Source organism: Pleurodeles waltl, chromosome 4_1, assembly GCF_031143425.1.
Source record: "Pleurodeles waltl isolate 20211129_DDA chromosome 4_1, aPleWal1.hap1.20221129, whole genome shotgun sequence".
NCBI classification, from domain to species: Eukaryota; Metazoa; Chordata; class Amphibia; order Caudata; family Salamandridae; genus Pleurodeles; species Pleurodeles waltl.
This window is the reverse complement of record NC_090442.1, coordinates 717,128,353-717,141,531: the sequence shown is the minus strand read 5'-3', so window position 1 is coordinate 717,141,531 and position 13,179 is coordinate 717,128,353. Positions and strand designations below refer to the sequence as shown.

At 42.0% G+C, this 13,179-nt stretch overlaps 1 protein-coding gene across 2 annotated transcripts in view; it reads right to left on the bottom strand.

Moving 5' to 3' along the window:
- Positions 1-6,783: 6,783 nt before the first annotated feature.
- MKLN1 (muskelin 1) overlaps positions 6,784-13,179 on the bottom strand; it is a 568,922-nt gene continuing 562,526 nt past the window's right edge. For both annotated transcript variants that reach the window (XM_069229308.1, XM_069229309.1), the window contains exon 18: positions 6,784-9,498. In XM_069229308.1, the coding sequence (XP_069085409.1) occupies positions 9,377-9,498 (122 nt within the window). In that variant the 3' untranslated portion in view covers positions 6,784-9,376. The remainder of the gene's footprint in view (positions 9,499-13,179) is intronic.

The window sequence follows — 13,179 nt, the reverse complement described above, 5'->3', positions numbered from 1 at the left end:
CTCCATACACTCTTGTGTAAGATTTAAATGTCCGAATTCTAAGACTTCAGGAGCCAGATTGCTAGATTGAGCGATGCTGGATTCGGGTGTCTGATCTGTTGTTTGTGTTGTGTTAACAGATCTGGAATGTTTGGTAATTTGCTGTGGGGTACTACTGATAAGTTCAACAGTGTTGTGTACCACGGTTGGCGAGCCCAGGTTGGTGCTATGAATATTAGTTTGAGTTTGTTTTGACTTAGTTTGTTGACCAGATAAGGAATGAGTGGGAGAGGGGGAAAAGCGTAAGCAAATATCCCTGACCAACTGATCCATAGTGCATTGCCCTTGGATTGAGGGTGTGGGTATCTGGAAGCAAAGTTTTGGCATTTTGCGTTTTTTTTTTTTTTTTGCGAATAGGTCTATGTTTGGTGTTTACCAACGAAGGAAGTGATCCTGTAGGATCTGGGGATGCATTTCCCATTCGTGAGTTTGTTGGTGATCTCGGCTGAGATTGTCGGCTAACTTGATTCTGAATGCCTGGTATGTATTGTGCTATCAGGCAAATGTGATTGTGAATTGCCCAATGCCAAATCTTTTGTGCTAAGAGACACAGTTGTGATGAGTGTCCCCCCCCTTGTTTGTTGAGATAATACATTGTTGTCATGTTGTCGGTTTTGACAAGGATGTGTTTGCGGGCTACCAGTGGTTGAAATGCTTTTAATGCTAGAAACACCGCTAGCAGTTCCAAATGATTTATGTGAAATTGTTTTTGCTGATTGTCCCATCGACCATGTATGCTGTGCTTGTTGAGGTGTGCTCCCCACCCCATCATGGAAGCATCTGTTGTGATAACAGCTTGAGGCACTGGGTCCTGGAAAGGCCGCCCTTTGTTTAAATTTATAGGGTTCCACCATTGAAGCGAGAAGTGTGTTTGGTGATCTATCAACACTAGATCTTGAAGTTGACCCTGTGCTTACGTCCATTGTTTTGCTAGGCACTGTTGTAAGGGCCTCATGTGTAATCTTGCATTTGGGACAATTGCTATGCATGAAGACATCATGCCTAGAAGTTTCATTACAAACCTTACTGGGTAGTGTTGGATTGACTGTATGCTTGATGTTACATTTTGGAACGCTTGGACTCGTTGTGGACTTGGAGTGGCAATTGCTCTTTGTGTGTTGAGTGTTGCTCCCAAGTATTGTTGTATTTGGGATGGTTGCAGATTTGATTTCTGGTAATTTATAGAGAACTCTAGCTTGTGTAGAGTTTTTATGATGTATTGCGTGGGAAGAAGACACTGTTGTTGAGTGTTGGTTTTTATTAGCCAGTCGTCCAAATATGGGAATAAGTGCATGTGCTGTCTCCTTATGTGAGCGGCTACTACTGCTAGGCATTTTGTGAATACCCTTGGGGCCGTTGTTATCCCGAATGGTAGCACTTTGAATTGATGAGTACGCCTTTTATTACAAACCTTAAGTATTTTCTGTGAGAAGGATGGATGGGTATGTGGAAATACGCATCCTTGAGATCCAATGTTGACATGTAGTCCTCCTTTTTTAGTAAGGGAACCACGTCTTGAAGTGTTACCATGTGGAAGTGGTCTGATTTGATGAAGAGATTCAGTGTTCTGAGATCTGAGATAGGTCTTAACGATTTGTCCTTTTTTGGAATTAGGAAATATAGTGAGTAGACACCTGTTCCTTTCTGACGATTGGGTACTAGCTCTATTGATTGTTTTTGTAATAGTGCTTGGACTTCTATTTGTAATAGAAGTAAGTGTTGTTTGGACAGATTGTGTGTTCTTGGTAGCACATCTGACGGGAATTTTGTGAATTCTATGCAATAACCATGTTGGATAATTGATAGGACCCATGCATCTGTGGTAATATGTGTCCAGTTTTGATAATATGCGGTTAGCCTCCCCCCCCCCACTGGTGATAAGTGTTGGGGTTTTGTGACAATGGGGTCACTGTTTGGTCTGGCTTGGTTTGGTTGCCTGGAACTTTCCCTTCCTCTTGGGAATTGTCCTCTATAGGAACCACGAAACCCTCCCCTTTGATATTGTGCCTGATAGGTGGGTCTGGTTTGAGAGGTGGAAGGCTCTGATGTTTGCGGTCGAAAACCTACTCTGAATTGTGGTTTCCTAAAGGTGCATCTGACTTGTGGGGAGTAGAGCGCGCCCATGGCTTTGGCCGTGTCTGTGTCTTTTTTTTAACTTTTCAATTGCTTTGTCAACTTCCGGCCCAAACAACTGTTCTTGGTTAAATGGCATGTTCAACACCGCTTGGTGGATCTCTGGCTTGAATCCAGAGCTTCTTAACCATGCATGCCTGCAAATGGTTACCACCGTGTTGACTGTTTGTGCTGTCGTGTCTGCCGAGTCTAGTGCGGACCTTATCTGGTTGTTGGATATGGCCTGACCTTCTTCCACAACCTGTTGGGCATGTTTCTGGTGTTCTTTGGGCAAGTGCTGTATGATGTGTTGCAACTCGTCCCAGTGTGCCCTGTCGTAGCGAGCAAGTAGGGCTTGCAAATTAGCAATCCGCCATTGATTGGCTGCTTGTGCTGCCACTCGTTTGCCTGCTGCGTCAAACTTTCTGCTCTCTTTGTCAGGCGGTGGAGCGTCTCCTGACAATTGAGAGTTTACTCTCTTTCTTGTTGCTCCTACAACCACTGAGTCCGGTGTAAGTTGTTGTGTTATGAACACAGGATCAGTTGGGGGAGGCTTGTACTTCTTCTCAACCCTAGGCATGATAGCCCTTCCTTTAACTGGCTCCTGGAAAACTTGTTTTGCGTGTTTGAGCATACCCGGGAGCATTGGCAGACTCTGATAGGAAGCGTGGGTGGATGTTAAGGTGTTAAACAGGAAATCATCCTCTATTGGCTCTGAATGCATTGTTACGTTGTGGAACGTAGCTGCCCTGGATAGTATCTGCGTATATGCAGTACTGTCCTCTGGAGGTGACGGCTTTGTTGGATAACAATCCAGACTGTTATCCGATACTGGCGCATCATATAAGTCCCATGCATCAGCATCATCCTGTGTCATCCTGTATGTGTGGGTGACTGCATTGGAGGTGTTCCCACTGGAGACATTTGTGGTGAGTGCGGTGGGGATGGTTGTGGTGAAAACCTTGGTGGTGGGGATTTGTCTCTAACCACCTTTGCTTTAGGCTGCATTTCTGTCTCCTGAAATGCAAATTTCCTTTTAGGCTTGATTGGAGGTAGAGTTTGTATTTTTCCAGTCTCTTTCTGGATATGCAACCTCCTTTGTGTATGGTCCGGTTCATCCATACTTAATTCCTGCTCAAATCTATGTCTTTCCTTCATTTGGCTTGAAAGTCCTTGCTCTTCTGTGTAAGAGCTTCTTTTCGGCTCCAAAGCCGTTTTTTTCGGTACCGAGGTTTCAGATAAAGTCTTTTTCGGTTCCGATGATATTTTTCTCACTTTGGGTGAATCGAACTCTCGGTGTCGAGAGCGTTCGGTGCCGGAATCTCGACCGGAAGTCTTCGGCAAATCCCTGGCCTTTTTCGGTGCCGATGTTTGGTCACCTCCTTTTCGATGGGTTAAGCCATGGCCTGTTGGCGGTGGAGTCCCCTTGGCCTTAAAGATCTTTGTGTGAGCTTTGGACGGGGCAGGTTTACTCACTGTTCGCTGCACCGTCGAGGTTCGGTCACTTTCGGATTCGTCCGAGTCCGATCCCTGGATGGAAATGCTTTCCTCTTCTCCGACGTCGAGTTGCTCTCTCGGTGTTGATGCCATTTGAAGTCTTCTTGCTCGTCGGTCTTTTAGGGTCTTTTTCGATCTAAACGCTCGACAAGCCTTGCAAGTATCCTCCCTGTGTTCCGGTGATAAACACAGATTACAAACCAGGTGCTGGTCTGTATAGGGATACTTCGAATGACACTTCGGACAGAAGCGGAAGGGGTCCAGTCCATTAGTCTTCGACAAGGAGTGTGGTCGGGCCGACCAGGCCCGGTGAAGAACGGAAGCCCCGAAGGGCCGCCGGAGCGCTCTTGATGTCGGTGCCGATACAGTAACACTAACCAGGTACCGAACAACAACAATACCGTCGAATTTTCAATAATTTAGCTAACTTTCCCGATTCGAAATACAGAGCGAAGAGGACACGTCCGAACCCGATGGCAGAAAGAAAACAATCTAAGATGGAGTCGACGCCCATGCGCAATGGAGCTAAAAGGGAGGAGTCACTCGGTCTTGTGACTTGAAAAGACTTCTTCGAAGAAAAACAACTTGTAACACTCCGAGCCAAACACTAGATTGCAGGATAATGCACAGCATGTGTATCTGCAGCTACACATGCCACCGAACATATATATATATATAGCTATAGCTATAGTTAGGACCTAGTTTCCATAAAATGCATTTATTGTTTTGCCAATAACTTTGGCACCGCTTGACAAATCTTCACAAAATTTGCAAAACTAATACAGCAGTCAGTTCAGCTGCTAACAAAGTTTTGGGGTGATTCGTACAGCAGGGGCTGACAAAAAGGGAGGTGGGGGTGTTTAAAACACGTTTTCCTCCAAGAGGGCTTAAGACACGCCTACAGCCCGAACTGCTGAACGGAACTACACCAAATTTGGAAGGAAGCTAGATCTTGGTGCACAAATTGGGCTCTTTGTGATTTGGTGTAAATCAGTTCAGTAGATTCAAAGATATTAAAGGAGAAAAAATACAGATATCTACAGACGCGGATCCTCCACAGATCCAACTGTCCCTGTGCGGATATATGATTTGCTGCCAACACTTCAACAAGGAAGTGATGGCAGCGATTTTTGGACTCGGCTACAGCCGAGTCCCAAAGAAAAAATGCAAAAAAAAAAAAAAAGTGACAGGGTAGGAATACCCTGAGCCCCTAGCCTAGGGCTAAAAGGTATTTAAAAAGAAAAAACTCGGAAAAATCAGTGGACGGAGCCGCTGATTTATTTTTTATTTTTTTTATACAGTCTCCCACGCTCCTAATTTATTTTGCCCCTAAAAATAGATGGAGGGTGCACAAGGGCACGATCAAGACTTGGTGAAGGTGAAACACGTTGGTGTGGAGGCAGTGTTTTTTAAATAAAGAAGTCCTCAACTTATCACCCTGGAGTGCGGTGTCCTGTTTGGATATTTGTATTCACGGAGCAAGGTCAGACTCAGATGCCAGCACAGGCAAACTTGAGCACACAGGGAAACCTGGCCATGCTGGGACGACACACTGCTAGACACACACATTTTTTTAACTTTTCCACTCGTTGTGAAATGTGTTCATAATTTTATCTTGTTCACTTTAAAGTGACACACAGTTTGGATTTTACCTACGATGTCTGTTATTCTATCTTAGATGTTCTTCAATTGAATCTGAACTTTCATTTGGCTACCACAAGAAGACAAGACAGTATTCATTTCAAATCAAACTTTGTTTCACGGTTAACTTTGATATAATAAAAAAGGAAAATGGAAGAATTGTTGATGCTGCACAAGAAGTCTACCATTAATTATTTTGCTACTGTACATGACGTGGTAACACGTACTAAGAGAAATATCTATGTTTCTGTAGCAACCATTATATTTACATGCTTAGTAAAGTCCTTAGATCAGATGGATTGAGTAATTTTTGAGAGCGGATTGCCCTGTGAGCAAGAAACAGATCAATACGTTCTTTTATTAAGCCTGTGAGTATTAGTTTATAAAGTACGTGTTAGTATGTTCTGCTTTTGAAGACTTTAAATTAAATGAAAGGAAGTTCTGCATTAGATTATCAGGAAACGTTTTTTGCCTCAGACAAAAAATATATCTGTTCTTTTTAACATACACATAACCATGACAAATTTGGAAGCTGCACAATATTTGAAACAGCAACCACTAGACGCCACTAGTACTGAAAATCTTACATTACCATACCTGAATGTGTTAAGAAATGTAGCTGATTGGGTATGACACACTTAAACACGTTAGTAGAAACCTGAATTGCCTAACGGTCCACAAAAAAAGTCACATAGTGAAGAGTTTTATAACTAGCAACATGAAAGCAAACCCATTCATGAGCAAACAACACTACTGAGCCATCTGAAATGATTCCCTATATTGCTGCGGCATTGTACGTTTAGCTAGGACACAATTGCCACTATCATTTGACTTCTCTAAATGAAATCCGGTGAAAGAATTGGGATACAGCACTGTGACAGGATAGATGTGTCCACAGCATGTTTCAGGGAAAGCTTTGGATTAACTATTTATTTTCAGTTTTGTATTTGCTCAGTTACTTGTGCTAGTTTCTTTCTGTGTTTTGTCGTGTATTGTAAGGCACAAATACTGATTATACATTTCTGCATAGATTGGTGTCATGCGAACATTTTCAATAAAACAAAGGTATGCGCATTGCATTGTACTTGCTTCCATAATTCTCTTCTCGGGTCACAACTGCAAATGGAAAACAACTGCTAAAAGAAACCTACAGCATTACACAATTTCTGTTATATTCGAATGCACTGCAACATTTCATGAAGAATTAGCTTAGTTGAAGGTTGACAACGCACTTGTTTGGTTAACACCTGAACGGTTCTTTCTGCACATTACTGTAATATTCTACAAAACCCGACCATAAACAAAAATAAGCATATTTATGTTTTCTTTACTGAAATGTTGGATTTTTTACAATCGAAATGTGGCGAAAACAAATGAGGCGAAAACAGGAACCAAGAATCTCAAAGAATACTGCAGTTGGATTGGTTAAATTCTGTAATTGATGGTTTTCTTTGGACCACATCCTATTTCCTACGCTTTTCAATAAACATAAAATTCAATTCCAAAAGGTTGTTTATTTGGTGTTAAGAATGGAGGGTGACAACATAGGCCAACAGAAGGCATTGGTAGAAAACGATAAACCTTTTACCATTTACTTCCTGAAATCAGACATTTGAATGGAAATCTCCAAAGTCAGGCTATGAAATAAGGAAACATACAATCATTTTTTTTCTTTGTATAACGGCTCAATCTTTGATACTATTGACACATCAGTAAATAAATATGTGTTTTTATTCATGAAATTTTCCTATCAGCCATTTAGTCTATTTTATTTCCGTTATCTTTTAAGGAGGAAAAAATGCCATTATTAACTGAGCAATTGGGAAGCAATGAAGATATGAGATTGGCAAAAGCACAGAATAGGAACCAATCAAGTTAGAAAATACCACAGCAGATGACTTCCAATAATGTGTTTACAAATAGATACTTCACTGGACCAAAACTGAAGCGCTTCCTAGTGCAAAAACATACATAGCACCAAAATAGGATTTCTCATTCATTTTATAGAAAGAAAGAGTGAGGGGATACATAAAGAAAGACAGAAATGTATATAGGGATAAAAAAGAGGTAGAGAGGAAGGACTGAGTGCAGTAGCTTTGGCACACAGTTTTATTTCTTGTAGGGAGGAGACCATCAGTGTGCATTTTAAAGTCTTCCTGAAAAAAGTCTAAGGGTCCTCATTCTGAGGGTAGAGTAATTCTGTTACCACATCTTTCAGTTTTCCTGAGGGCAAGTTCTTTGTTTGATCTTGAGGTACTGAGGTCAGAATGAAGGAGAACAAGTGAAATCATTTACCACAGCAATATTATGCATTCCCCCCCTCCCTCCCCCCATTCTGGCCCTTGTTCTCCGCACATGCTCCTCCAAATTATACCTGGTAGAATTTGTGTGGGGGGAAAACTAACAGGGAGTGAAATTACGGTCATAGTTGTAATCGAGATTCTGGATAAAAACACAGGCTGTGCACGAATAAAGATTTATCTTACACAGTAGAATGAGGGCCTAAGTGCTGAAAAGTAACAAATGAACATCTGTGTATAAAAAGGGGCAGAAAAAATGTGTGTCAAAGATGGAAGACATCTTCTGTAAATATTGTCACCACAGCAAGTTGCTTTCAGCGGTGCACAGAGAAAAGGGACTACTCGGTTTGATCTATTTGTGTACACAAATTGTATTTAGCCCTGGCTCCATGTTTTCAGCAGGTAAAATTAAGACAGCAGGTGCCCACCCCATAACGCAGGGAAAAGATAGTTACATCAGCTGTATGTATTTGTATATTTGTATGTACTGAAAAGGGTCAGGGGCACAGAAAGGTTGAAATAAACAAGACCCAACAGGCAACGTTTAACTATTGTACATAACTTTAATTTGTGGGATAAACCAATTGCTTTCCTGGCAAGTGCTTCTTCATGTAGCCCTATCAGCCAGCACAGTGCACCGCAAGGACGGGCATGAAGAGTGTTAGGAAAAAGAAAGAAGAAAAAAGAAAGAGTGCATGAACAAAAGATTCTTGACACACTCTAGTGGCGTACTAAATGTCACGGGAATTCGTAACTGCTAAATTCACATATAGCTCTCAATGTTCTCTCTTATTTTCTGAAAATGAAATCATCGTGGAAGACAAAGGGTACTGGCACATGCTCTGCTGCTCACAGATTCATCTTCAACCTCAACCAAGAAATGAAAACCAATTCACATATTTCAAAATGGCAGCAATGTGCCAGATGTACTATTTATACGTGTGTCCTAATGATAGGACTCAAGAATGTACAGTTCACTTTTGTGAAAACATAAATGTGTGAATACATGCAGACACTGCGGCAAGCACGCATACTCCTTTTCAGACTGAGAAAACAAAAGAAATACAAAATATGGCAAAAATTGTAGCTAAAGAAGAGTTGCTCCAATCCGTGCTTGCAAGGCTGATCCACAGATGACCAGGTTCAGTTGCTTTGGCAGGCCTCTGAGAAGTGTGAACCCTGTGCTTTTCATCCGTTATAACTTCGAAAGTTGTTATAAGACAAAAAGACGTGTACATTACCCAGACATTCACAAGGGTCTTGTGCTGTTTACACAACCAACAAGAATATCTTGAATAGGTTTAAGTTTATGACAGCATTGCTGAAGAAAACACAAAATAGACATTTGTTGTTCTAGTAAATGCAAGCCATGAACCTCTGCGAACCCCATGTATTCAGAGGGTAGACCTCATGATCTCCCGACTTTCACTGACATTCACTCTCAAACGTCAGCTTGGAAACGGGTGTCCCCGTATCGATGTGTGTGTATATATGTACATATAAATATGTATATACAAGCACACACACATTAATATATATATATAAATATATATGTATACATTTATACACACAGTAGGTTTGTGATTTTACAAATGTTAAAGAATGAATCGAAGCACAGTAGGTGGGTACTCGTGTAATTTGACACTTGAGCACTATCTCTTGTAGAGCAAGGATCATTGTAATATAGCACTTCAGTTTAACAGTCTATCCCCGCAGTAAGTGAAAGAAAAAACACTCAAATCTTCTTTTCCTTCTTATTTGCTTGTAAATATCCAGTAAGATTTCTGTTACAGGGTGATAAGGTCCACAAGATTACCCTTGGGTGGGGTCATGCTGTCTGGGAAGAAATTCACCAGTGTATCAAAGAGCAGTGTTCTCTGTGCGTATGTGTGGTCAACATCGGAAAAACCTATGCAGTGGAGAAAAAGTAACAAAAATAATATATTCCACAAAATCATATGCATTTACAAAATTAAACGGCTGTACTGCAATCAGACAGATTCTGAGGCAAAATTCGCAAACAAGTTTTCTAATTAAATGTAAGATGTACTTTAGAAGTGAGGAATAGTTTCTAAGTTAGTTGCCAGGCAGATCCTTTTGAGGCTCAATAAGGAAAATGTAACTAGTACCATAAGCATATGTTCATAGCTTGTAGTGCTGTAGATTCAAATGGTCTGCATACTACTGCCATCTAGTTTTGGGCTTGGACGTTGCAAGCATGTTTGTTCCAAGAAGTCTTTTTGAGTCATAATATAGTATGAGACTCCTTCCTTAGTTTGCAATGTGCATTGGTATTAGCTCCATTGTTAGATTGTTTTTTGCACATCGGTTAAGTGTAAGTATGGAGTGGTGATGAGCGAGTACATGGAGATCATGCAAATAATGTATGATTAATATGACTCTTAAAGAGATGTGCAAAAAGACACTGTAGAGGAGAATGGGTGCATGAGAACATACAAAACTACATGCTCAGAACACATGCTTACAGGGTGAGATTTTCCAAATGTAGCATGTGTGGTGTAGACATACATGATCTGCATGGACTGTAAAGTGTACTCCCTAAAGAGGTGGCTAAGTCAGTGGATGATGAAGATGTCTGAAACAAAGTTCACAGTACAGTTTGGCCAAAGTTATCCTGTTAATGGGCAGTAATATCCACACAGTAATGCTCTGCCTATTTTTTTTTTTAAAACACATTTTATTGATTTTTGCAAAAACATAAAGACATTGCAGGCTTGCGATATACATTTTTGTATTTCTTTCCCAAATGATATTCAGGACACAATAGCTAAAGTGATGATGAATCAACCCTCCTTCTATATAACCCACCCTCCACACTGTTGTGCTCTGAGATTATCATAAGATGGATGAAATGTTAAGTGTAGACTGAGTTGTTAAGTTATAATGCTGGCCAACTCTTATAGATCCAGGAGTGCTCCTTTTAATCAAAATGCTGGAATATCAGTTACTCAGTGAATGGGTATGTTTTAGGATGTGTTTGGCAATGTTTCGAGTGTGGGGTGGGGTTGGAGGGGGATGTCTCTGGGTTCTGGCTTCTTCTAATACTTTCCAAGCTCTGGCTAAATCAACGGATCCCTGCCCAATGTCTAGCCTCTCGGAGCAACACTGCACCTCTGAAGCCAACCCATCACTCCAGTTCCTTTCGTCAAGTCAGAAATCTAGGTCCCCTTGTTGCTTTCCAGTTCCTTGTGATTTACCTCTTTACCAGTATAAAATCCAAGTCCTGGAATCTACTGTACTGGTGGCTTTCGTTTTTTCTGTGTGCGGTACATCGCTCAGGAGGCAGTGGGATGACTCACGTGGGGCATCCTTGTCTATCATATATGCAACTGTTGCAGTGATCTCTTCCCAATAAACAGCAAGCTTTGTGCAGGACCAGAACATATGCAAAAAATCTGCACCCATTTACCCACATCTCGGGCATTTGGCATCTGCTATATGAAGAACCTATTTATCCTCCAAGGAGCAAGGTATGCTCAGTGTAACACAAACGTTTATGAGTTTCGACTCTGGCATTCATTGATATTTTAGGTGCTCTTTAGTACGGTTGCCAAATCCTTCTCAGCTATGGGGTCCTCCAGGTATTCCTCCCAGCGGAAGTGCAGTGCGCCCAAGGATAAAATCATATCCTCCTGGATTGCCCTGTATAGGCAGGTAACCTCTTCATATCTGCCTAAAGATGTTATGATATACATAAAACTCTTGTGCTGTGGCGGTTCCGCTAACCCCTCTGTCCAGTGTTTACAGATGGCAGTGGTTACTGCACTGTGGAGTAAAAAATGGCTAGGGTGTGGTTCGTACTCTGCCCGGAACTCCCCGAAAAGGAGGAGAACCAGTCTCTGTAGAAGTCCCCCAGGTTTGTCACTCCCACCACCAGCCACTCTGCTCGTCTTCTCCAGTTTCCTCCATGTGGAAGAATCTCCAGCATTGTAAGCGATGTGGCAGGAGAATGGAATGGAACTCCTACACATGTTTTTTGCAAGCATCTGATCCAGCAGCGCCTTAGCACTGCAAACTCTGTGCAAGTCTGCATCGGTGGGACGTTTAAGCTACAGTAGTACCTTGATCAGATGCCTGAGGTCAGGAACCTCTGATCCCATCTTTTGTTTGGGAGTCAGTCTCCCCGTTACCCAATGCGTCAGCCATATTGGAGCTGCGCAGCCAGCTAATAAGATTCAAAATCCAGGATAGCTCAGCCTCCGTCCATCACGGTACCTGTAATGTAGCCATCTTCGGTCCGAATCCCACAGGAAAGAAACCACTAGCAAATCATTTTCCTGAAACAATGTTCGCATGTTCCATACAGGCAGGACGCCAAAGTAATATAACAGTCGGAGCAATGCAACCATTTTCAATAGAGCCACTCGGCCTGTGACAGAGGGAAAGTGTTATCCAAAAATCCATACTTATAGTGCCTGAATTGCCCAGCCAACAGTTCCCAAAAACAGATCAATAGAGAAATTAAATACCTGCACCCTTAAGTATTCTAGGCATCTGGGTTCCACTGTAGGGATGTAAAGTCTTGTGGTGGTTCAGTATCTGACCTCGCTGGGAATAGCCTTGATTTTTGCCTGCTAACTATCATCCCAGAAAGCATTCCAAACTGATCCATGAGCCCATGGCACCTGTTAAGGTCTCAGCCCTATTGTGGAGAAACAGCAGCAAATCGTTGGTATATAAGACTATATGGTGGGCCGCCCATCTATCTCTATAGCCCGGTAGCTACTTCCCACCCTTGCGTGGCAGGCCAAAGGCTCCATAGCAAATGCAAAAAGTAGGGCCAATAAACGGCACCCCTGTCAGGTTTCTCACACCAAATCATAACTTTGAGATAATCTTACTCGTTCTTACTCTGGCTGTAGGAACCTGGTCTAGTCCAGAAACCCTTTTCCCAATTAGGAGTGTTTCATGAGGCCGTATAGAAACGCCCATTCCAGGCTGTCAAAAGCCTTCTCTAGGTCAATGGCTAAAAATCACTGTTTCTGATTGATGGTTAGTGTCAGCTTTTAGTATTGTAAAAGGTCAGCTAATACTACGTGCTGTGTTGCGGCCAGGGGTAAACCCTGCTTAGTATGGATGGATAAGCTTGGAGAAGTAGGAAGAAGCCTGGTGGCTAGAATTCTACTAAGGATTTTGTAATCAACATTCAAAATCCACAGAGGGTGGTATGCTTGTTTGTCACAGGCAGGCTTCCATTGTTTCAAAAGTGGTACTACTAATGCTTCTTGAGTGCAGTCTGGAAGTGTTTCCGCATCACCAGTTTGGGGGATAAGTCCTCAGCATATATGTAGCATAGAATTCCGCTGGGAGTCCATCTGTTCCCGGTGTCTTTCCCCTGGCCACATATTTAATAGCTGCTCGTATTTCTGGCAGTGTAATCTCTCCAACAATCTCTTTGGCCTCCTCAGGTGTTATGGTTGGGATTTCTAGGGGGGCACAGAAGTCTCAGATGTTTGTCTTGCTCTCTGTGGTCGCACTCCTATAGAGACTCAGAAAATAAGTGTAAAATTTCAGACTGATAAACGATTGATTAAAGAGTTTAGCCTCCTGGTCCATCTCAAGCTCACCT